Source organism: Pangasianodon hypophthalmus, chromosome 23, assembly GCF_027358585.1.
Source record: "Pangasianodon hypophthalmus isolate fPanHyp1 chromosome 23, fPanHyp1.pri, whole genome shotgun sequence".
Taxonomy (NCBI): domain Eukaryota; kingdom Metazoa; phylum Chordata; class Actinopteri; order Siluriformes; family Pangasiidae; genus Pangasianodon; species Pangasianodon hypophthalmus.
Genome location: NC_069732.1, coordinates 18,727,897 through 18,751,788, shown reverse-complemented (window position 1 = coordinate 18,751,788; position 23,892 = coordinate 18,727,897). Strand labels below are relative to the sequence as shown.

The following is a 23,892-nucleotide window of genomic DNA, read 5'->3' as shown; positions in this document are numbered from 1 at the left end:
AAAAGAGACCACCATAGGATTACCACTGACCAGATATTATATCTACAGTGGACCATTCTCAGCACAGCAGTGACCCTGGCATGGTTTTCCCCAGGTGGTGCTGGAGGATTGTAGTCCATAGCTCTCTTTCTATTCTTCCATCATCCCCCTGCATTAGACAGCTGTGTATCTGTGTGGGTGATAAAGGTGTGCTGTTACCATACCCCCTCCCACACTGCCACCTATCCCCATCTCCATTCCTCCAGTCCAGAGATCTTCCTGAGCATGCAGACACGTCCATAAATGTCTGAAATATCACACACACTCTACTAATAGACCACTGTGCTCACACAGGGACCAGAGGCCCGGACCACAAAACTTGCAGTGGATACCCCACATCCGTAACGACACCCCTGTCAGCTGTTTAAGGCATTATCAGAGTCTGGATCTGATTCTCCTGTTTCTCCTAATGCTCTCACTGTACTTCCCTTCCAATGTGTTAATTTACCATGGCAGTTTACTTTGATAAGATGTCATGAGGAAAAATGCTCCTCAGTCCATCGATCATGTCAGAGTTATCAGTGGGCTACAGTTTTAAGCTGAACACAGGTCAGCGTATGTGAATCACATTATCACTACGAACTAACCCATCAGATTAGAGTCAGATTAATAAATGAGTTCAGCGTGAACCAAATCCTCTGCTTATTAATGACTGCTTGTTTACTGAACCACATTTTAGGGCTCCTTCCCCATTTAGGTCCACATGTTACCTCTGTTGAGACCTTGAGCCAGTCATTTTAAAAGAAATGGTGGCGAGTTATTTGGGAGAAAAGAGGAAAGCAAAGACCTCTCTACATCTGTGGTCTCTCTCCTTCTCTTTCTCTAGACCATTGAAGTACACTGAACTCATTGTTCATGGAACTATATGATTGTTTGGAAGCATATGATTGTTTTAGCCATTATAAGATGTTAAATTGTGGACATGGATGTGCATGGTCAGCAGTAATACTCAGATAAGCGGTGGCATTCTAACAATGCTTGATTGCCGTTAAGGGCTCCAGTGTGTGCCAAGAAAACATTCCCACCATCACATCACCACCACCAGCCTCACAGGTTGCATCCGTGGATTCATGCTGTTGACGCCAACATTTTTCCTTAACCATCCAGTATGTGTGAGTCTGTGCCCATGATAGCCTCAGATTCCTGTTCTTGTCTAACAGAAGTGGAACCTCATGTGGTCGTCTTCTGTTGTAGCCCATCTGCCTCAACATTCAGTGTTGTGCATTCTGAGATTGTACAACCACGGCGAGAGTGTTTGAGGTGTCGTAGACATCCTGTCAGCTCGAACCAGTCTGGCCATTCTCCTCTGACTCCTGTCCTGTATAAACACCCGGGACTGATGTGTGAAAATCCCAGGAGCACTTGAAAGAACAGTGTTGTGATGGTCCATCTTCATTTATAATAAGAGCACTGTACTTGTGTTTTAATGATGTTTCAGGATAAACTATTAACTGTGACTTACCTTTCATGCATACTAACCTGAACTTCAATGGCAGACTTATCTATTATATCGATCATGTTTCCTTCCAAATAACCTGACAGCCAGATGATGTTCAGACGGATACTAGGGCTAACATCTACACAGTTACACAGATATGCCAGGAGTGTCTTTTTTTTTATTATTCACAGTATTTTACCCTGATTTTAGTGCATTTAATACATCTTTCCATCTGACTGTCTGATGCATGCAGCTTGGTTTGTTCTGGTTGATCCTTTAAGATGTGCAAGACTGTGATTTGGATCTGTTTTCTGGAACAAATTTGTATTTGATCACATTGTTGCATTTATTTGCATTGAGGTACTCAGGTTTTTCCTCCTGTCTAGACGGTCTCAGGTTATAGAGCGCATTTAAAAAAGTTACTGTCAGAAGATTTTTCTCCCTAAAAGGAACAATGGATAAGATTAGTGATGGTCCTGACAAACTTGCTTAAGAAAAAAAAGTCTTGTGGCATTCATCTAAGTCAGAGTAATCTATGATTGTTTTCCGCTGCCATAAAGTAAACTTTGTAGTGAGCAGTTTGGAGAAAAATGTGCACGCATTTATTGTCTAGACTGTGAATGTGGATTTATTCTTAAATCAGATGCCTTAACCCATGTCCTTTAGCCCTTACCACATATGGAATAATTCATTTCTTCAAAGGCAGTGTATCATTGTAGGTATATACTACACCAGGTTCATACCTAAACTCACAATCCATTATTCTGTCTTGCATCTTGTAACATTGGAGGAATTTTCTCCTTCTGCAGACTTTTTATTCAATAGTTTAATCATAACACAAAATATAGCTGAAGAGACACTTCTAGAGCATCATCTTGGTTTTTTTGAGAGCCACCGAACATTGCATTTTAAATATTTTATTCTTTTTCTAATATGTGTTTACTCATTTTGCATTCATAGTAGGAATTTAAGTCACAGCTTTCTTAAATTCTGCATTATAATGCTGTTAATATCCAAACTGCCAAGGAATTCTGAGAGGTCAGCGGTGCGGACAGGCGGAAAATGTGAGCCATTCTCCTGTCAGTCTGCAGCAGACACGTTGATTTTCCTTTCCTAAACCTTGCAGCTATCCTGACAGCAGCACCAACTTATTTTTACCCTTTTTGACCAAAGCCACGGGCGTGCAGGGCAGCTTAGTGATCCACAAAAAACAAACCAGAGGGGAAGTCTCAGTTCGGCACTTCTGCTCCATTTGTTGTGATTGGGGGACGTTTTGTGGGCTCCTGACCTGTCTTGATGGATGAGGCTGTCATTTGCTTGCCACTGTGTGTCTCGATGTGCCAGTGTTGCATCACGCTAATTACTGGTGCACAGAGATCCTAGCATCTGTATGCAGAAGATCATCCGGCACTCATTTGCCTCTGTCCTGTGTGGGTGCCTGCTGCAGTCTTCTGCTAGATTATCAGTTAGAGACAAGTTCGAGATCTGGATGACTTTTCCAAAGAAGAACCACTTTCAAACACCAGCTGATGCCAGCACACTGCCATATTTCACTGTCTTATTTTCATGAGTAAAAAGAAGAAGAAGTGAGTAATTACACTGCAAATATCTTCTTTCAATAAAAACAAAATGTGGTGTTCTGGAAATAAAATTGGGAATATGGCTCAAATAGCTCCAATAAATGTATCATTATTTTAGGATTAAAAAAAGAGCAATGTGTAATGAACTGAATGAGATGTTAAATGTAAGACAGTCCTCTGGAGGTCATTTGCTAAGCTCTGGAGTGCCTCAGACCCTTTTATGCATGCACCTCATGAAAATATGGGGAGTCATGTTCACCGTTACGGCCTCAGAGGAGTTTATGAACTATGAGGCATCTTCTTAAATCTGGGCTCTCTACGTTTGATCCTCTCTTGTAAAGATCATATTTCATGGGTGTGGCATCCCAGCAGACAATTCCTAAAAGCTTCACTGTGGCATTACCTCATCTGGGTTGTCCGTGTAACCTCGGAAGCGGGAAGTTGGAGCTCGGAATGAAGTCTTTTTGGACCTTCATGCGTTCGAGCTACAAAGTGGGGGAAAAAGCGAAGATGCCTCTATGTCGTCTTTAGTTAGTAACAACTTAGATAGCTAACTGTGACGAGTGCTGTATATTTTTCTCCTCAGAACAGTGAACTGTAGCGTGAGTTAATTAGTGAATATATCTGTATGTTGATAGATCTAAAGTATATGCTTGTAAATACAGTGTGTGTGTGTGTGTGTGTGTGTGTGTGTGTGTGTGTGTATGTATAACACACACACATATATATGCACACACACACACACACACACACACACAGTATAACTCATTTAAAGATAAGAGGTGCTACTGTGTTTATTGTTCATGCTGTGAGCAGGCATGTTGAATATGATGTCACTTGCTGAGGAGTTGAGGAGACCGAAGTTCCCAAGTAGGAATTCCGAGTAGAGGAGGCCTTGACTTTGGTTTTTCCTAGTCCTGCTCGGAAGTTATGAGTCACGACGTTTAGTTGAATGCAGCATATGTGTATGACTCGCTGTTTGTACGGCTCTCTGATAAGATTGTTGAATTGTTCATGCTTATGTTGCTTTGAGCACTGTGTTGGTTTGAAACATTGGTCCAGATCCGTGTGAGTGTCAGCATTGAGAAACATCCTCTACGTGACTTCTCTGTGCAAACCAATGACCTCCTCCACCAAACTCTCCCCCACAATAGCAGCTTTACTCATACCAGACACTTCATAATGGCTGTGTTTGCCTGCTGAATTGAAAGCAGGTGAGCTGGAGATTTTTCAGGGTCGAGGTGGACGACTGTGTCCCTCTGCTTTGTGTTCTTGCAGACTGTCGCTGGAGTTGGAAAAGTCTGTTTCGGCTCATGCAGAGACATTTAGAATCATTTTTAAGTACTGTTAAAAAAGCTGCTGATGACGTGATGATGACTTGTATTAAGCTGCTAAGTATACTTTATCAGTTTTTCAAAAATTTTAGTCATGATTACTATAGTTTTACTTACTGATGGTACTTTCTAGAATTTAAAGTTATTAAAATGCTACAATATTTATCTTTAATAAATGGGCAATTGCAGTGTGTTGGATGTGATATTTGCACTCACGCTGGCTAACAAAATGCCTCAGAGACAAGCTTAGGATCAGTGCGTCATTTTTGACGTTTAACCTAAACCCCTAAAAATGTATTGATTTACAGGTTTCAAATACATGTAATCAAATACATACAATTTCAAATACATACAATTTATCAATGTTATGGATGTGACATCAAACACAATTTTTTTTTTGTTTTTTTTTACAAATTTTGTGAATTTTAAAGACCTTCGCAGAAAGCATCTGGAAAAAAAAGGAATATGTGGTCAGTCAGATTTAAGAGAACATATTACATATAGTTTTCATAAAAATATTAAGATTCTTATCAAAACATGATGTCCTTGTTTATACTGAACTTAAACAAGTTTCTAGTTTAATAGAAATTCATTATCATAATTCAGATTGAATTATGTAGAGTGAGCCGATGAATTCACTCAATATTAATGTGTATTATGAAGTCTCATGAGGATGGTGGCGCTGATGTGAATAAATAACTATAGAATTAAATTAACGAGATTAAAATGTGCGGTAGAATAGCGCAGTGTCTGTGGTTGTTGCAAAACGCCAGCGCACCCAGGTTCGATCCTCAATTCAGGGGAAAGCGCGAGGTTTTATTTTATTCATGGCTTTGAAAATACAAAGAAGATGAAATGAAGATCAAATCATGTTGGATGTATGACAACAAAGTGTGTTAATGTAACACAATTCACTCAGATGGAACTGATGTACGCATTTGAATTAATTTCATTGAGCTTTTTTTCAGTGTACATATAACATGAAAGAGACTCGAATGAGCAGTGAAGTGTAGTTTTGAAAATATTTCTTGTTTTGAGAATACACCATTAAGAAAAAAAAAAACTGGTGTTATGAATGTGACATTTTTGCGTAATGGATGTGACGTGTCCGTATATTTGATGTATAAACAATGCAATTTTCTCTGTAATTTATCCAGAGAAGTTAAATACATTGAAAAATGAGTGAAAGACATGAGTCAGCATTTTAAATGTAGTTTTGTTCCTGTGCTTACAACTGTATTTTTCCATGGTAAAGTTTGACATTTGCATGGAATTGTTTAAATTCTCATTTTTCATTAATATTAAGTTAATAGTATAATAATACTTAATAATACTTTCCACTCGGTTAGCATAGTGTTTTTCCTGTTAAGAAACTAACTCAGCCTGTTATGACTTTATTTTCATGAATAGGCGTCACAGTTGGTGAGCATAACAACTTGATAAGGGGTTTAAGCCCTAACACTCATTCTTTTTTTTAATTTTTATGATTTTTAATGATTTTTTTTTTCTCCTCTTTCTCCATGGCAGTCTACAACTTTCACTCATGCAATTCCATGTTTTAGGCAAAATTACACAAAAATCAGTTTAAATTTAAATATGTGTGATGGAACTGTTTAAAAACTGGTTTAGACCTTTAGATTTTTTTATTGTACTGCAGTGACTACATTTCTGTGTATCTCCACTCATTTAACCTGTGCTTCCTAACAGGGTGGAATAAACATATCACATGTAAATGTTCTTCAGGAAATTCCTTTGAAGAAAAGAATACAATTCGCACATCTTTTGTAAAAATACTAAATTAAACCTTTATCACATCTTAGTGTGTCATGATGTTTCACACTCTGGGTTTTTTAATATGATGTGAAACAGAGTTTAAATGCATAATGAAGAATCAGGTACGTTGGGAAAACGTGTGTGGAAATGAACTGTGGGGTTTACCTGGTGAACCGCAGAAACAATAGCACTGACAGAGGAATGATTCCACAAGAATTCTGTTATAATTAAATAAATATTTTTAACAGATTAAGAATATACTCAAGGATACTTGTAGATGCATCCAATTGAAAAACTTACAGGACTTTACCACAAGGTTTGAACCAGTGCTAAGTTTTATAGACAAATGAAGAAATGAAGATTAACTGAGAAAGGAATTCATGTTGCAAAACATATCATGTTATCTGTTAAACATGGGTTCACTGGCATTTATGGCAGTCACTGTACAGACTCATTTACGTTTATTGATGATGTGATTGCTGAAGTGTACGTAAATGTCCTAATTGCTCAGATCCACCCCAAAACCCACTGGCTAACATTTCATCCCGAAGCAGGACACTGAGCCCAAACACTGGTCTGGGAAGATACCAAGCATTTGGTGGTGTCTTCTCTGTACTTTTCTCCAATAAATGCAATTTAGGCCACAATCAGAGCAAACATTTCACTATTCAGTTGCAGTTGCGCAGCCAGGCCAGAGGTTAATGCCACAATTTTGAAGAATGAGGGGTTCCGCAGGTTCTGCAGCTGCTTGAGGCTGTGGGAGAGAAAGCGTGACATGGCTGCCCGCTCATTTCTAATTGGATATGGTAGGGGTGTTTTTATTGAAATCACTCACAGGTGCACGCCTCACTTAAAAACCTCTGAAAACTTTCAGCTGTCCAGTGTAAAGTGTGTCTCTCTTTATGGATGTGTATGTATACTGTCTTCTCAGACTGTTTATTAGCTTATTATTGCCTGGATAATAGTGTTGTGGTGTATGTAAGTGACTGAGTGGAATAAGGAGCTTGTGAAGGGCAGGGGTTTGTATGTCCTCAAACTAGTTTTTACCACCTGTGCCCTGTGGAAGGGGTCTGACCCAGGGCTTTATCCAGGCGTGGGTATTAATGAGGAAGGGGAAAGGGCCTGAGCAGTTTTAGAAGAACTTTCTTTCCTCAGACAGAGAGGCCAGAGAAAATTACTAGGGCCTCATGTATAACCCTCTGAATAGGAGGGAAAGAAAGAGGACAGAGTGTATTAACCTTGATTTTATGCTGGCTTGAAATAATGGATGTTGAGCTGCGAGACTGAGCGCTCTCTCTCTCTCTCTCTCTCTCTCTCTCTCTCTCTCTTTCTCTCTGTCTCTCTCTCTCTCTCTCTCTCTCTCCTCCCCTCCTCCACTCTCATCTGTCTTTCTGCTTTCAGGACATCCGCAACACAGTGGGCAATATTCCAATGGAATGGTACAAAGATTATCCCCACATCGGCTATGACCTGGACGGCAAAAAAATCTTCAAACCAATCAGGAGCAAGGATGAGCTAGACGAATTCCTAGACAAAATGGACAATCCTGATTACTGGTGAGTGGGACTGGGCAATATGAGAGATGATTATTGATGTTGTGATAAACCAATATCATGATACGCTATTCTAAGTATCGTCAGGTTTCAGTGCTTTTATAACTCGTTTGTTCACTGTAAAAAATAAACCAATTGTACCAATTGTTTAATTCTCCCTCCTTTTCTTCATGAAATCCTTGGCTTGTACATATGATGCGTTAAGAAGAAGTCGTCTCCAAATATTGCAGTATGATATTTTTCTGTAACACCCTCCTCTCCTGATGGGACGAGAAGGCCACCCGCATGAAAAGAACAAATCTTACAGTTGATATTGCTATTGACATATCACTTTTTTCCTATTTCTTTTCCAGGCGCACAGTCCATGACAAGATGACTGGCACAGATATCCGTCTGTCCGATGAGCAGGTGGATCTAGTGCACCGCCTGCAACAAGGCAAATTTGGTGATGTTAACTTCAACGAGTATGAGGTACCCCCAAACACAAACACATGTTTTATAGACTCTCACAATCTCAGCATCTGCAGTGTGGCCTTTTTACTGTGATTTGTTTTATGATAACCCCTGTATACAGCAGGAGGAAACGCAAACCACCTTCACTTATACAGCCTCATACCACTAAAGTGCCATGCTGCGCTTACCACTAGCTAATAGCTCTTGATCACAGCATGATAACATGCCAACAGTTAGTCTTATGTAGGAGGGAAAGTCTGTCACCAGTGGGCGGAGTCCACATATAATAATGTCTAAACATGTCTAAATGCCGTCAGCGCGATCTTTATTAGCGTTACTGCTAATTGTCCATTAACTTGTATTATAAAGTAAACAAGCAGTGAGCCACTCCACACTTAAGGCTTCCTGTGATCAGTTTGGTAAAATAAAAGCAACCTCAGACACTGTTTAAAGACAGTTAAGTGTCTGAAAAAGCCACCTGTCATCTGGGAAATGGTGTGACAAGTTAAATCTGTGTGTGTTGTCTGCAGATGCTGATAGCCCAGCTGTTCTCAGTTATGTCCTTTACTCATGTCTGTTCCTAATTCTGTGAGCGTGTTTAGCAGTGAACGTAACAAAAACAGTTTGTACTCTGGCTGCCGAGTCATTGCACCATTTTCAGTTTTTTTTCCCCACCCTTTGTTAAATGTAGATTTACCATTAGGGTCAGTTATATATGACGCATGTCTGATCTGCCATCTTGCTTTCATTTCTCCCAGCCTGCAATTGACTTTTTCTCCAACGAAGTGATGATCCATCCGGTGACCAACAGGCCTGAGGACAAACGCAGCTTCATTCCCTCTCTCATTGAGAAAGAGAAGGCAAGTGCCCCCAGCTCAGTCCTTTCTTCCAAGCCTCTCTACCTCATCTCCCAGCTTATGATGTAAATCATTATTTGTATATGCTGCACGTAATGCAGCTGGGGTTAGATGAGAAGAGTCATGTTTCGACCAGTTGAATTTCTAACTGCTTGCATCTGTACAGCATTATAGGTAATGATTCCCACATAGGTTTTTTTTTTTTTTTTTTTTTTTTTTTTGGAACGAGGTCTAAAACTGCAGTAATTGGAAGCTGAAAGAAATTAGACCCACAACCTTTTTAGTCAAAGTATTAGAAAAAAAAAGCATTCACAGTCTCTTTTAATGCGGTGGTTTAGACAGTCAAGCTTAAAGTTCTCCAGTAATTTATATCAGTTTGGTTTCCTGCTGTAAATTGGTCATGGGTGATTTGTGTCACTCTGTAGACCTAAGCTTCAAATAGCTTGTAGTGTTACTGTAGTAATACCAGAGTTTTCAGAGCAGGACCATCAGACCATGCTTTTTCCCTGTGCTACCATTAGGTAGGCAAGCTGGTTCATGCCATAAAGATGGGCTGGATTAAGCCACGCAGGCCCAAAGACACCACACCTCAATACTATGACCTGTGGGCACAAGAGGACCCCAATGCCATCCTGGGGCGCCACAAAATGCACATCCCTGCTCCAAAGATGAGACTGCCAGGTCACGAGGAGTCCTACAATCCCCCTCCAGAATATCTGCTCACAGAGGAAGAGGTCTTTTTGTTTGTTTGTGTGTGTGTTTCTTTGTGTGTTTCTTAGATTTTTTTAGATCTAAACATTTCCACATGGGCATATGTTCCTAATCTATCACAATGAGGTTTCTAGAATTTGCATATAAGGGATTTGCTTGTGGTTTGCATACAAAGTGTAAGTGCTTAATACAGGTGCATCCCCACTTAAAGCTGCATGTAATCTGGCCTTGCTGTTTCACAGAACTGCCCTTTATCCAACATATTCAGTGGAAGAAAACTGGATATTAATGGGGGCTAGCACATATGAGTAAGAAATGGTAGTCCATGTCTGTTGTTTTAATGAATGTTTTTTGATGATTGTTTGAAACCCACCAGAGATTGGCATGGGAACAGCAGGACCCAGAGGACCGCAAGCTGAACTTCCTGCCGCAGAAGTACCCCTGTCTCCGTGCCGTACCTGCGTTCTCACGCTTCATCCACGAGCGCTTCGAGCGCTGCCTTGACCTCTACCTGTGTCCCCGCCAGCGCAAGATGAGAGTAGGTTATCTCACTGTTATTATAATATAAGGGACACGCAGCAATGTGTGCTCTCTTCATAGTAACTGCTTAAATTACCTTCATTTAAACTGAATACCTTCAACACACAATGGAAGGATAGTAAGCTTTCTGAGCATAATCATGTTAAGACATTCAGTAAATTAGGAAGAAATTGCATTGACAGTATGTACATTTTATGCTGAACTGAGCATCATTATGAATCTGTTGTCTCACAGCATTATGTCCCCAATGTGTCTTCATCTCCCTCTCACAGGTGAATGTCAACCCAGAGGACCTGATTCCCAAGCTGCCCAAACCTAAAGACCTGCAGCCCTTCCCTACCACCCAGTCCCTGGTAGGTGAACATCAGCCCAGGACAATCACAAGGCACTGCAGAAGGACAGTCACCTGAACTTCCACCCCTGATTTTGAAGATTCGAGTCACAAACTAATCCTAAAATGAGATTGGGCCACAGTATGAAATGAGCTTAGGGTATCAAATTTCAGAGACACTTTAATGTGGGGGGAAGAAACACATTAGTCTAGTTGGGTGGCATTTTTCAGGGAGAGGGGAAGATCAGATGGGAACGTTGAACAATGCTGTTTTTTGAAATATTTTCAGACAGCCGCTCTTGTAAAACTCTCAGTAAACCAGAGTTTAGTCTGCCATTTTTCAGGACTGTAAATAGAGGAGCTCTAAACATCTGGGCAATGGCAATGATTTAGTGAGAAAAGCTGCTTTGGTTGTCCTCATATGATCTCACTGAATTTATGATTATATTGCGCTTAGCCAAGGCCATGTTATTCACTTTTGCTTCAGCTTTTTTAATCTTTTTAAGACTGAACATGTCACTCATAAGTGACACATACTTAAGGGTTTAAACTTTTATTTTAAACATATTTAATAGCATATTCTTGACCTTCTTTGGGTTCCTGTGTTCCCTGGTATTGTCTATAATTAACAGAGTTGAATTAGCTTTGTGGTATGTGTGCAGAGTAAGGTATGTAATGTGTTAAAATACAAGTTTAGATACATCACTTAGAAAAATTGTGAATATTGAGTCATTTTAAAGCTGGTAATAATAGTTTCTGATCCCTCCACAGGTGTACCGTGGTCACTCCAGTCTAGTCCGTTGTATCAGTGTGTCTCCCAGCGGACAGTGGCTGGTATCAGGTCAGTCTTTTCATAGCCATGCTACTCAATTTTCTAATATAACAGATGATAAAATAGCAAAAGAAAGCAAACACTGCAAATATGTAATTGGGAAGGGTCTTTTTATGTTGCTGTGTCTATTTCATCATATACTGTGGCTCATCTCAGCCTCAGCTCCAGGCCTCGTCTGCTGTTATTTCAACCAGTAGCTGAGCGGCTGGTTAAAACATCCCCAGAGCATTCGCTATGATGTCATGGTGGTGGTGATGGCCCTTCATAATGGAGGGCCCGGCGTCCCATTTGCAGACGTCAGACTTGGAGTGAGGATGAGCACAGACACAGTTTTGCTGGAATTACTCGAACCAGATAAATTAGTCACGTCTAACTCACCACTCATCTCCCTTTTCCTCTCTTCTCTAGACAGGGTTTTTTTTCCACTGTATTTTTATAGATTTTGGCTGCTTGGCTTTCATTGTTAGCTGCTCTGGGAAATCAAACAGGAAAGAGACTTCACTCATGTTGTTGCCATTTAGGATCTTCATGAAGTCTCAAAGGGACCTCAAAATATGACCGACAACAAATTAGTTATGGGTGCTATTTATCAGGAAAAGTTCTTTGCTTCCATTAACTCTTGACTTAAGATTCTTTTTAAGATCAAGAACCTGCTTTACCTACTAAAACATTTTTAAATAACACAAAGGCAACCCCAGATCATGCTATAAAACACATTTAAATGATTACAGAGGCAGTTCTGGATAAACAGCAACTTTTTTTTTTTCCCAGCCCAGAAGCTCTGCCTGTTTGGTCTTTCTTTAAATATATAAACGCTTGCTATAATTGAATATTTTCTTGGGTAGTATTAAGCATCTGATTGCCATTAGCTTTGGTATTAAATATATGAAAGAGCTGTAGAAAAAGAATAGTTTTAATAACATTGAGCCCAAGTCAGTTCCTCTACGCTCTAGTGAAGGGAGTGGTGCCGCCAAAGCCACAAAACCCAAATGATATCCCTTTCAGTATGAAAATGTGGTCACATTTCTTCGGGTGATTTGAATGAGGCAGCCTAGGTAACTAATAGGCTATCAATTAGAAACAAAATAGTGGTGGTTACCCCATACCCTGTGTTAATATCAGTCTTATCTAGGCAAAGTAGGGGAGCCTTATCACAGCTGTGTTCTAATATAGTATATGTGTAGGTGTTTGCCATTAAATGTACTTTTATTCTGGCTGAGATAATGAAAACAAGTACACTTATGACTAATGCTATGACTAACACAGCTGTAGATGGAGAGGAAGGCTGGCAACAATTTAGTGGCAGTATCTGCTAAGCCGTCCATAACAAAGGACTCCATAAAGCCATATGCAAAACCACTAGAGTCAAGGCCGCTGTTTTGTCTTGCTGTAAAATATATTAAACCAGTAATAAAATGTCCTTTCCCACAGTAAAAAAGGCAGTTGACAACCTCCCAGGCATTACAACCCTTCTCAAGTCTATAACACACCCACCACCCCACCCCTAGACCCAAAATTTGTTTTTCAGTTGTGTATGTGTGTTAATTGCCGTATCACTCCGTATCACTGGGTTGGATGATCGTGACTGTTTTGCTCCAGACTTGAATAATGTTAGTGCATTCTGCTGAGTTTTACACTTAGCTTGTGTTCTAGAAGCAAATCAAAAGGAAAATCTTGAGAAGGCACTATGCTAGTGGCAGAAAAAATCCAGGACAAATTTGTTTTAAAATAGAGAAAGCTGTTTCAGGAAACTTCAGCAGTACTTTCCTCAGTACTTTAGAACTGCCTTTTCTGACCCCTTATGAATCTTTTTTTTTTTTTTTTCCTGGCCCAATTAACAAAACCACCACTCCAGTTGAGTTCTCTCTCTTAAGTTTAGTAGCGTTTTGGTTCTTACTTGAAGCTGCCACACAACAAACCTGTTAAGTGCAGGCAGTGCGAGAGCTCCCTGTTACCCCATCCAGCATTCCACATAAACAGTATGGCCATGGAAGAATGAGAAGCAGGATTTCAAACCCTGCTCGATGTGCCTGAACGGGATGGAAGGATGGAACCTCTGTAACATGTCTCCCAAATGCTGTTCAGGATTTCACTGCAGAAGCACTTACTGTATCGCAGCTTCTGTTTAGCGACAAATCTGACAGTCCTGCTTTGTAGAAGTGGTTTGATATCTTGTTTCTGAAGTGCATTTGTGCTGTTTGTTCTGCTGCCCAGCTGAATATAGGAGTATCTATAAAGCTGAAAGTAGAAAAAAAAAAAAAAACACAACTACAAATTAGTGGGGTGGAGACAGGAGATTTGAGGGGTCAGAAAAGGCAGTTGTAAGCCACACACAGGAAGTACTCACGAAACACCACGCCATCATTCACGACACGCTGCACTGGCTGGGGTCAAGTCCAGTCAGGAAGTCATTATATATTCGATAAAATATTAGTGGTAGTTGTGCTTTTTTTCTTAAGCCAAATGTGGGATATTCTAAGAAGATATCCTGATGTCAAATGCCATAAAAGTCTCAAGAGGTTTTTTCCTCTTCTTTCAGGTCACGTTGTTGGTAAAAGCAGATACGTTATTGTTGCTTCTCTTGTCCTGCAGTACAAGAATAAAAATGAATCAAATGGAGTGTAGACGGAAATCAGATGTCACACTGATGATTACCATTCACAATTAATCTAAATTTATACACAGGGAAGCCATGCAAACACAGTCAGACCCACGCACATCGAAGCGAGTGTCCGTGCTGTGTGTGTTTGGCTGAGCCGGAGAGATTTACGGAGGAGACCACAGCTATGTGTGCCAGACGGACCTCTGGGCCACGGCCTCAGGGACCGTCCCTGCTCTGCTATATCCGTCACCATAGCGCTCACTACTTAAAAAACGATTATGGTTTAGGGAGTTATTACACTCCACCCTCCATCCAGGACTGCTTGACTTGTTTTTCCTGCATTTATGAAGCGTGCAGGTATAAAAGTTTCACAATGACACACTTTTAGCTGCCTTGTGTGAGGTGGATGTTGTCCCAGTGGTAGGGCTGAAAAGTTGAATGTTGTGCATGTGCATCCTGTAACAAAGTCAAGCTGGACTTTAACACTTAGCCAGGGTGCCAGAGCCATTTTTATTTTTCAGCAGCACAGGCAATAGCAGAGGAGAGCTTGAGTGGTGGAGAGGCAGAGTCGCAGTGACAGATGTGATGTAAGATCAACAGAGTGCTTTGTTGTTGTGCCTTTGTGTGTGTGGGGTCCTGTCATGCGCAACACACTGTCAGAAATGTGTAATGCGTAAAGCACACTTTCACTCAGTGGATGAACCATATCATGACCAAGAACAATGTTAGGAAATGGCCCATCACACACAAGCTTAAGCAAACACACACACACACAAACACACACACACACTTTGCATGCACATCTGTATAGACTGCAGTTATTTGGTGTTGTTAATCAGTGTTCTGATGAACTGCTACCAAAAAAGTTTCACTGTTTGCTCTTCGACTTTCTGACCCCAGGCTCAGACGACTGCACAGTGCGCTTCTGGGAAGTGAGTACGGCACGCTGCCTGAAGACGGTGGAGGTGAGCGGGGCTGTGAAGAGCGTGGCGTGGAGTCCCAACCCTGCTGTGTGTCTGGTTGCCGTTAGTTAGTAAGTTCATTTCCCCTTCCTGTTTAATTAGCCACAATCAGGCTGGGTGTTAGCAGAATGTACACCACTTACACCCCATGTGACCCCTCATGCAGCAGGGTGTGCAGATTTGTAGCTCTTCAACTGGAAAGCATAAAAATAGTTTCATGTTGTAATAATGGTAAATAAACTCTGTGAACAGACCATTTGCATGCTAATTATCTAGTGACACACCTGGAAGCTCCTCCTCTCTACCGTGTTAGTAGCTGTCCTGTGAGTTTTGTGTAATCCTATACCGTCGTCTTATTGGTGGATTTTAGCGCCATAGCAGCAGTCACACTTTTAATCTAAATTTTCTGACACTGCCAGAACTTTGTTGCCAGGTGTCTTTGGTTGCTGCTGCACTAAATCATCTGCCGGTGAGCGTCACATTATACATTCTAAAACCGCCGATCTCAAGTCACGACCAAAGATTATCCTTGGCGATGTATGGTTGTGCCTGCGACAACACAATCAGGCCAAATATCGTACAGTGTAAATCCAGCTTAAGAAAGTAATCTCAGTATGGAGACGAATGATAAACATTGACGCTAAAACCTGCACTCCAGTACGTTATGTACAGTAAGAATTATTGGCACCCTACAAGAAAATTAAGAGGAGGTGGAGGGGATGTTGGGATTTAATGCATCAGATAAACAATTATTCAGGTGTTCCGCTCAAATTGTAGGACGAATCACTTTTTATTTCTACATTATATTCACTCCCAAAAACATTTTAGTAGAATTTAAATATTTGGGTATATTTGTTTGTATAAAATATGCACACACTTTTTTTCTTTTTTTTTTTTTTTAAGTCTCCACAAACTAGTGACCTTTGATCATGTCCTGTTTGCACACACATACGCAATACACATGTAAAAAATATATTTTCATACAAAGACAGAGAACAGAGAAAATGAAACAGATGATTGTTAAACCTGCTCAATAATCAATAAGCAGCTAAAAATATCATGGAGCACAGTCGGGGACTGGCACCATGAATTCCACAACAAAGATGGATTTTTCCCATAAAACAAGGCTGACTGAGGTTAATATGTGGATTAATATTTATGTTTAAAAAAATATTATACTAAAAGAAAAATGTGCAGAATCTCCAAACACTGAAGCTAAGACTATCACTCATTTCACCTTATTTTAAATTATCATTGTGGCCAGTTTGCTAAGATAGCATCTCATCATTTTTATTATTCTCGGAATGTCTTAAAGAACAGGAAACGTTCAGTACAGTTCAGTTTTCACCCAGACATCCCTTGGATGAAAGATGAAAAAACAGAACAGATAAAACAACACAATCTGTGTGGCATTTATAGAATATGGCCAATGTGTGAAGGTTTTTGATATTTTGCAGATATATATCAGTGATTTAGTAAAGCTGTGTGTCAGTTTTCATAAGTCAAACCGAAACTAAAAATTCCCACAAGATTTGCAAATGCTTTGGTAATCCTGATTTTTGTCAGTCTTGCATGTGTATGTTGATAAATGCCATCATCTGTAAATTACCAAGTGTGTTCTTGGCACAGCTGATTACATTTAGTGACAGCCACAAAACTAAAGCTTACAGAGAGCTGAAAACAGCAAAATAGCGCTCCCTAAGTGCAACATGTGCTAAATCTTCCAGTAATGCAGCTCAGCCACTGCAGCGCATTAGCTTTCACAGACACACACTAACTCTTCCTCCATTTATAGGGCACCATTTCTTTTGGTAATTAAATGGCTAGTCTTATTTCTCTTAATTTATGGATTTGTTTTGGATTGCTGTTCTACTTAAACAGTTCTGTAGCTGCAGGTTGGCGGTTTCTATCCTTACAACTGAACTGAATTCTAAGATACCACAGTTCAAAGCTAAGTCAGGAGTAGCTCCAGGTTTTACTGAGGGTTCTGCTCTCTGCTTAATTCTGGGGTCGTATTGTGACTCTGTGTGTGTGTGTGTGTGTGTGTGTGTGTGTGTGTGTGTGTGTGTGTGTGTGTGTGTGTAGTGGTGAGACTGTAGTGCTGATAAACCCTGGGCTTGGAGATAAGCTGATCTGCAGTGCCAGTGATCAACTCATCTCCTCCTACGAGGACCCAGAGGAGGCCAAGGAGCAGGCGGTGCAGTGGGCAGTTGCTGAGGGCAAAGGTCATGATCAGGGCCAGCGGCTCATTCTCACTCACCCCAAGGTACCCTAAATACAGAAATACTCAAGTACACATGAATGCTTGTCATTAGAGTGTTAACATGCACTGTGTTTATTCCTTTCTTATGACACCGATACTGCTAGAAGCAGTTGTATGATCTCTGTGTAAGATATTTGTATTACAGGGCTGATCAGTGCAGCAGAACAGAGTCAGATGAAATGATAAAATTTTGATGTCTCCCCCCCCCAATCTCTCTGTGGTGTGCTCTGTCCCTCACATAAGCTGTAGCCAGGAGGCTTTTAACTATTGGCAAAAGCCACAAGGTTGTGGTCGTCTTTTTCCTGAAATGGAAAGAAATATAAGACGCCTCCAGTGTCCAATTAAAACTACTGGAAAAAGAAAAGCCGGCTCACCAGCTGGCAGGCTGGTAAAGCCAGTATTAATAGCCATAAATTTAGTCTTGGAGTGTCTTTGAGGTTATAATTGGATTAACATTGTTGAGGTTACCGCAGAATGACTTTGACCATTGACCTTATGGTCATAAGAGGCATCCTCCCTCTTTTCACAGTGTTTCACTCCCCCCTTCCTTCCTGTCTGTCTGTCTCTCCTCAGGCTGTGAGACAGGTGAGTTGGCATGGCAAAGGTGACTACCTGGCCTGTGTTATGCCCGATGACGGCAGCTCTGTACAGGTGGTGATCCATCAGGTGAGCAAACGGCGCACGCAGAACCCCTTCCGTAAGAACAAGGGCATGGTACAGTGCGTCTCTTTCCATCCCATCCGGCCCTATTTCTTTGTGGCCACACAGCGCTATGTGCGTATCTACAACCTCATCAAACAGGAGCTCACCAAGAAGCTCATGGCCAACTGCAAGTGGATCTCCAGCATGGCCGTGCACCCGGGAGGTGAGTGTACCTGACTGGGTTTGGGCTCTCTCAGGAGTACACACATCATCTCTGTAAAGTTCATATTTTTGAAATATTTATAAAAAATAGTTTGTGCTGGTTTGTTGTTATATGACATTGTCGATGGCTCAGTGACAGGGCTTCCCAATGAAATATACTATATTTTATAATGATGAAGTGCAATCTCCCTGCTGTATGTTTTGTTTAAATTGTATTTTACAACTGCAACTGGTAGAGAACTGGCAGATCATGGCACACTCGAGATGCAACATTAGCCTTTATTAAAGAGTCAGAAATAATTGAAGCAATGACACAAATCAACGAGTGAATGGATGTTTGGGAAGCTCAGTCCAGCACCCACCTGAATCCGGCCCTGCAGACTGACTATTTCAACATAAATCAGCACAAACTAATGGCACTAATTTGGTTAGATTCTGTTTTTTGTTTGTTTGTTTTAATATTTGAGTTGAATTGGTTTTAATTTACTGCAGCATCACTCTCTGCCGTAGACCTGCACTGAAATATAGTTATCTCAGGAACCAATTCCGCAACAATAATCAGCACAAATGAATGACAGAGATTGTGTTTTTTATGCAGCTCCAAAGCCACAGAGGTACAGTTTCAGTCCAGGGGTGGTGTACACACCAGGAGTGGTATTCTGTGCCTAGGCTAGCATGTATATTAGTTTCTATTTATGATCTAACCCTTGAGTTAAAGACTTGAGTAATTTTAGAGTGATGTAAATTTGTGATAAGGTATCCTCAATATTTGTATATTAATCAGCATGTTCAACTGTTTCTAAAACCAGGGATTTATTGTATATCTGCACTGCTTTCTTCATTCGAACTTTGATGGATGTTTAACACTAGAGTTTGATGTATATAAACATTTTCAATTTTGTATACTGTAGGATTTTAAATGAATAAAACCCAGTGTGAAACTGTATATGCCCACTGACTGATAATTATCAGTTGGAAGTTGACTGGGATTTAGTTGCTCTGTTTCTCATTCTGCCAGGTGACAATGTGATCTGTGGCAGCTACGACTGTCGACTGGCCTGGTTTGACCTGGATCTGTCTACAAAGCCCTATAAAATGCTCCGGTGAGACAGTGCCACTGCATGTTTTCATCATTGGAGTGTCTGTAAAGGGGCTCTAAGGGGAGCATTTTGCTAATGCCTGATCTTCATGACATGAACCTTCTATCATTATATACTGTCTTTAAACAGGCACCATAAGAAGGCTCTGAGGAGCGTGGCCTACCACAAGCACTACCCTTTGTTTGCCTCAGGCTCAGATGACGGCAGTGTTGTTGTCTGTCACGGGATGGTGTACAAGTGAGTGTCTTTTCTCCTTCTTATGTATGTGGTTTAACTTCTCTCTCTGTCTGTTTCCCTCTTTCTTTGACTTCTCTTGCTCTCTTTGTAATTCATCCTCTCCCTGTCCTCTGCTCTCTTATTCCTTATTCTGTCCGTTCGCACATTGGGCTTGGATCCAGTGTATCCACAGGATCATCCAGCCTGTATGGTTAGGAATGCTCTTTGAGCAGGAGAAATGGTCCGTGCATGGTCGAAGGCATCAGCTGGACTTAATAGATCTGTTTATACCCAGCCAGAGGATGTAATGTTATTTTTCCATTTTTGCCATCAAGTCTAGCTGTTGATGGTAATACTGCAAACCATATTTCCAGTAATGTAGGTTTTATTGTAACTATAAGCTTCTCAACCATTTTGCTCCACAAAAGGAAAGAAAACACTCACGCTGTATTTTTTGCACTAGCCTGATGATATCTGTTGTCTGTTTCCTCTTCTTTCCTCTCACAGTGACCTGTTGCAGAATCCCCTCATTGTCCCAGTGAAAGTTCTGAAAGGTCATACCATCACTCATGACTTAGGGGTGCTTGACGTGGCTTTCCACCCTACCCAACCCTGGGTCTTCTCCTCAGGGGCTGATGGAACAGTCCGTCTCTTTACCTAGTCAAGTTTTTTCTATAGCTTAGTGACTCAAACTGGATTAAGAGAGAATGTGATTTTTAATTTTCATTTCTACAAGTTTTAGTACATCTACATCTTGTTACTCCCAGAAAATGTATGTACTCAGTATAATCTCTCTCTTGCCTTGTCTGTCACATTTTTATTAAAAACAAGAGAAAGAAGAAAATATCAAACCAATTTCAGAGAGCCATGAGCATGCTTCACTGCATAAAGCAGAAACCCGTCTGATTACCCCTGATTACCTACTCCTGAAACCATGAGCGGTCCGGAAGGCCTTTTCCCACACTGCCGAGCAGCCGCCTCACAGTGAACCAATACTGAACCGCTAATCCTTGGACAAGGAGACAACTCATGAAAAAATATATGTTCTACTATTAGACATGCCAAAAGAAACAACAAAGAACAAAGCTGAAGCTGTGAGCTTCAGGAGTCCTGTCCTACCCAAGCTCATTTTTCAATTAAACCCAAGCTTGTTTTACGTCCTGATTTTGAACTGCTGTTTCAGTTATTTGCCAGTGTTCGTGATCAGGCACGCTATACTGAGTCATTAAACATGTTGAGTTGTGAAACGTTGACTGAGTGAATTTCTGAGAAACGTTATTTTTAATTAAAACTGGTGTTCCTTGAAGGGCCTTTTTGGCATTTTCTTTTGCTGTCTTTTCTTCCTTCATATTGCCATAGGTCAGTGAGGGGGGATTTGAAAACTCCTGAAATATATGCAGCAGGAGACTGGGGAATGGGGCTCTTTTCCTGTGTGGGGAGGCCCAGACGTGAGCGATCAGAAGCCTGTGTGTATTATAGATCAGGTTTCACCGAGGCAGTCCACCTGCAGGCGTCTCTCTCCCCTCTCACCATGAGGCTTGAGTCTGCACGCCTGCCGATCTTCCAGAAGTGTAGGGGCAAACCTGTCAGTTTTGTTCAGATCATTTTACAGTCTAAAACACCATACTTTAAAACTGAAATTAATGTCTTCACTGATATTCTGAAAAGAATGTTTATCAGACTCATTTATTGGGAACTGTCTGCACATTGTATCTATATAATGGCCCAAAAATGGTATATAGACAATGATATGTGTTCAGTTCCTGCTCTTGTTGAAGAGCAGGTTGTGGTGTAAGGGGAGGATTGATCCCTGCTTCAGCAGCCCTAGGAAATTTTAGGATGATTATCATGTCAAAACTATATATGTCAATGCAGTGTTAATGTTTCATTATTTAATTAAGATTCTGTTTAAACATGCTGCCAAACTGCCTACTAAAGGAATGTGCTTAGGAAAGTATCTCACATTGTCACGTTTATTTGTCATTAACTTCTTTAAAAAAAAAAAAAAAAAAAAAAAAAATCTGCGCATGTTACACTATATAAGTTGGAAGCACACAATTGTACAGACCGTCTCTGTGTGCTGTAGCATTACAGTTTCCCTTCACTGGAACTAAGAGGCTCAAACCTGTTCCAGCATGACACAAACCTCAGCTCAAACCTGTTCCACCCTGTGCACAAAGCGAGCTCCATGAAGACATGGTGTGTGAAGGTTGGAGTGGAAGAACTCAAGTGTCCTGCACAGAGCTCTGACCTCAACCCCACTGAACACCTTTGGGATGAACTGGAACACCGACTGAACCCCAGACCTCCTCGACATCCCAACATCAGCGCCTGACCTCACTAATGCTCTTGTAGCTGAATGAACACAAATCCCCACAGCCACGCTCCAACATCTAGTGGAAAGCTTCCCAGAAGAGTGGAGCTTATTATAACAGCAAACACAGGGGAATAAATCTGGAATGAGATGTTCAAAAAGCACATATGGGTTTGACGGTCAGGGGTGCACATACTTTTGGCTGCATAGTGTATATTTATATAGTAGGGATGCAGCTGAATATGAATACATTATTTGGATTAATGTGATAATGTGCTCGAAATGAATATGAACACAGATACGAATAGGTGGTGCACTACTCTGAGTCTTTGTATAAAGCAAGCTTGCAGAAAGGACATCTATTTGAGACTAAATCTTGTGGGAAGCACAAAAAAGTGGAGTGGGAGGTTTTTACTGTGCTGTGATGCAGACTCGCACATTAAGTGCACAAATATGAAAATCATGGGACAACCAAAGACCAAAGTCATTAACGTGAGCGTGCAGTGGTCCTTACTAACCGTGCCTGGTCACTGTCACTATCGTTTAAATTAGGCCTAATTTATATTAATATGTTTATATTTTGGGAAATTAGTTAGAAAATATTACGAGCATGTACAAACAAAAATACTAAATGCATCAGCAAGTTTTAAAAAATAAAACCCTGCACATCTGTAGTTGATTTAATTATGAGCTGGAGTGATATCAGAGGCAGAATACACACACCATGCTGACAGTGCTGTTATTTTACCACTCCAGGAGGTAACCGAATACGAATACATTCTGACTGAACAGAAAATGTGTTCTATTGATAGATATGGAAGGTGCACTATTTATCATTTTTATGTTTGGCTTTTTTCTTGGCTTTTTGTGCAAGTGGGAGATTTTTACTTTTATGCAGTGTGGGCTTGAGTAAAGTTCATTAATGTGAGCAGGAGGTGCACTGTTCTTTTTGTTAGTTTGTAGCCCGACCTAAACGCTGCCTTACTTGGCTCCAAAATAAAACCATATTGCTGCCATATTTCTGTATACCTGGCCCAGAATTCACAACAGATATGTATTTTATTTATAGAGCCACCACTCCATATTGACCACGAAGACCAAAAGGCAGCATTTTTTAAATTATTTAAAAAAAAGAATGAACTTGTATGTTTATCGTGTGTTTTTATCACTCATACACAAATCTTTATTAAAAGTTAAATTTTCACAGAAAATCATGCAGGCATTATAATGAAATGCTAAAAGGACCCCATTTTGACTCGTAGCAGCACTTTGTCCAGTGAACTTTTCTGATCTTTTTGGTAACAAACCCAAAACTAAAGTTAAATGAGAACATGTTTCCAAAATAATTACTAATAAACATTATATTATTTAGATACTATTATATTAAAATATTATTAGGCAGCTGTTGACCTTAACAGTTGTTTGATTTGGGAAAGACGGTTAGGAAAGCTCGTTCCCCAGCTTACTCAGTCATATTAGATAGACAGCTTGCCAGAAAGGTCCACAGGATGTTGGGGTGAAACCAACTGCTGAACTTCGAGCTCCACCAGAGTACTAACAAGAAAATAAAACTGACCCGGTGTTGCCATTGGCTTTGACCAGTGTTTGTCTGACCTTCAGAATACTGCCATGTCCCCTAAGATCAGACGTAGATACCCTAATAAGAAGTGCTTTAATATTGTGTACATGTGAGCTGTGAAATTGACACGCCTCTTAAAGTATACTGCATTCTTTCCACAATTACTTTTGTTTTTGGTCTTGAAAATCTAAAAAAAAAAACAAAAAAAAAAAAAAAGAGCTACTATATGAAATGATAGTGACGCATATTGTTATTACTATTGTGTCTTTTTTTCCCTGGTTCTGTTTTACATCTGTTGTTTCTTTGCTTAGGGTTAGTTTTCATGTTTGTTAGTCTGTATTCTCCTCCTTTATGGGACCTCATCACTTTGTGGAGTGTTTAATAATACCAACAGAGTTCAAAGGTCCTGTGAAGAAGGGTGGAGGGAGAGGCTAAAATGGGCCCACTTCATTTTACCACATTTATCAAATAACACTCTCAGATACAAGAAGACTGCTCCACTGATTGCAGCTGTATATGTTCAGCGTTCCCCAGCACACTCCTGCTATAAC

At 40.5% G+C, this 23,892-nt stretch overlaps 1 protein-coding gene across 1 annotated transcript in view; it reads left to right on the top strand.

The window, feature by feature from the left end:
• The window catches only part of bop1 (BOP1 ribosomal biogenesis factor), a 65,452-nt gene extending 44,698 nt beyond the window's left edge, over positions 1–20,754 (top strand). The window contains exons 5-17 of the mRNA XM_026929879.3: positions 7,566–7,720; positions 8,071–8,188; positions 8,929–9,030; positions 9,549–9,761; positions 10,115–10,276; positions 10,551–10,631; positions 11,381–11,450; positions 14,944–15,076; positions 17,091–17,271; positions 17,842–18,133; positions 19,151–19,235; positions 19,362–19,469; positions 19,956–20,754. Of these exons, the coding sequence (XP_026785680.2) occupies positions 7,566–7,720; positions 8,071–8,188; positions 8,929–9,030; positions 9,549–9,761; positions 10,115–10,276; positions 10,551–10,631; positions 11,381–11,450; positions 14,944–15,076; positions 17,091–17,271; positions 17,842–18,133; positions 19,151–19,235; positions 19,362–19,469; positions 19,956–20,109 (1,854 nt within the window). The 3' untranslated portion in view covers positions 20,110–20,754. The remainder of the gene's footprint in view (positions 1–7,565; positions 7,721–8,070; positions 8,189–8,928; positions 9,031–9,548; positions 9,762–10,114; positions 10,277–10,550; positions 10,632–11,380; positions 11,451–14,943; positions 15,077–17,090; positions 17,272–17,841; positions 18,134–19,150; positions 19,236–19,361; positions 19,470–19,955) is intronic.
• The last annotated feature ends 3,138 nt before the right edge of the window (positions 20,755–23,892 follow it).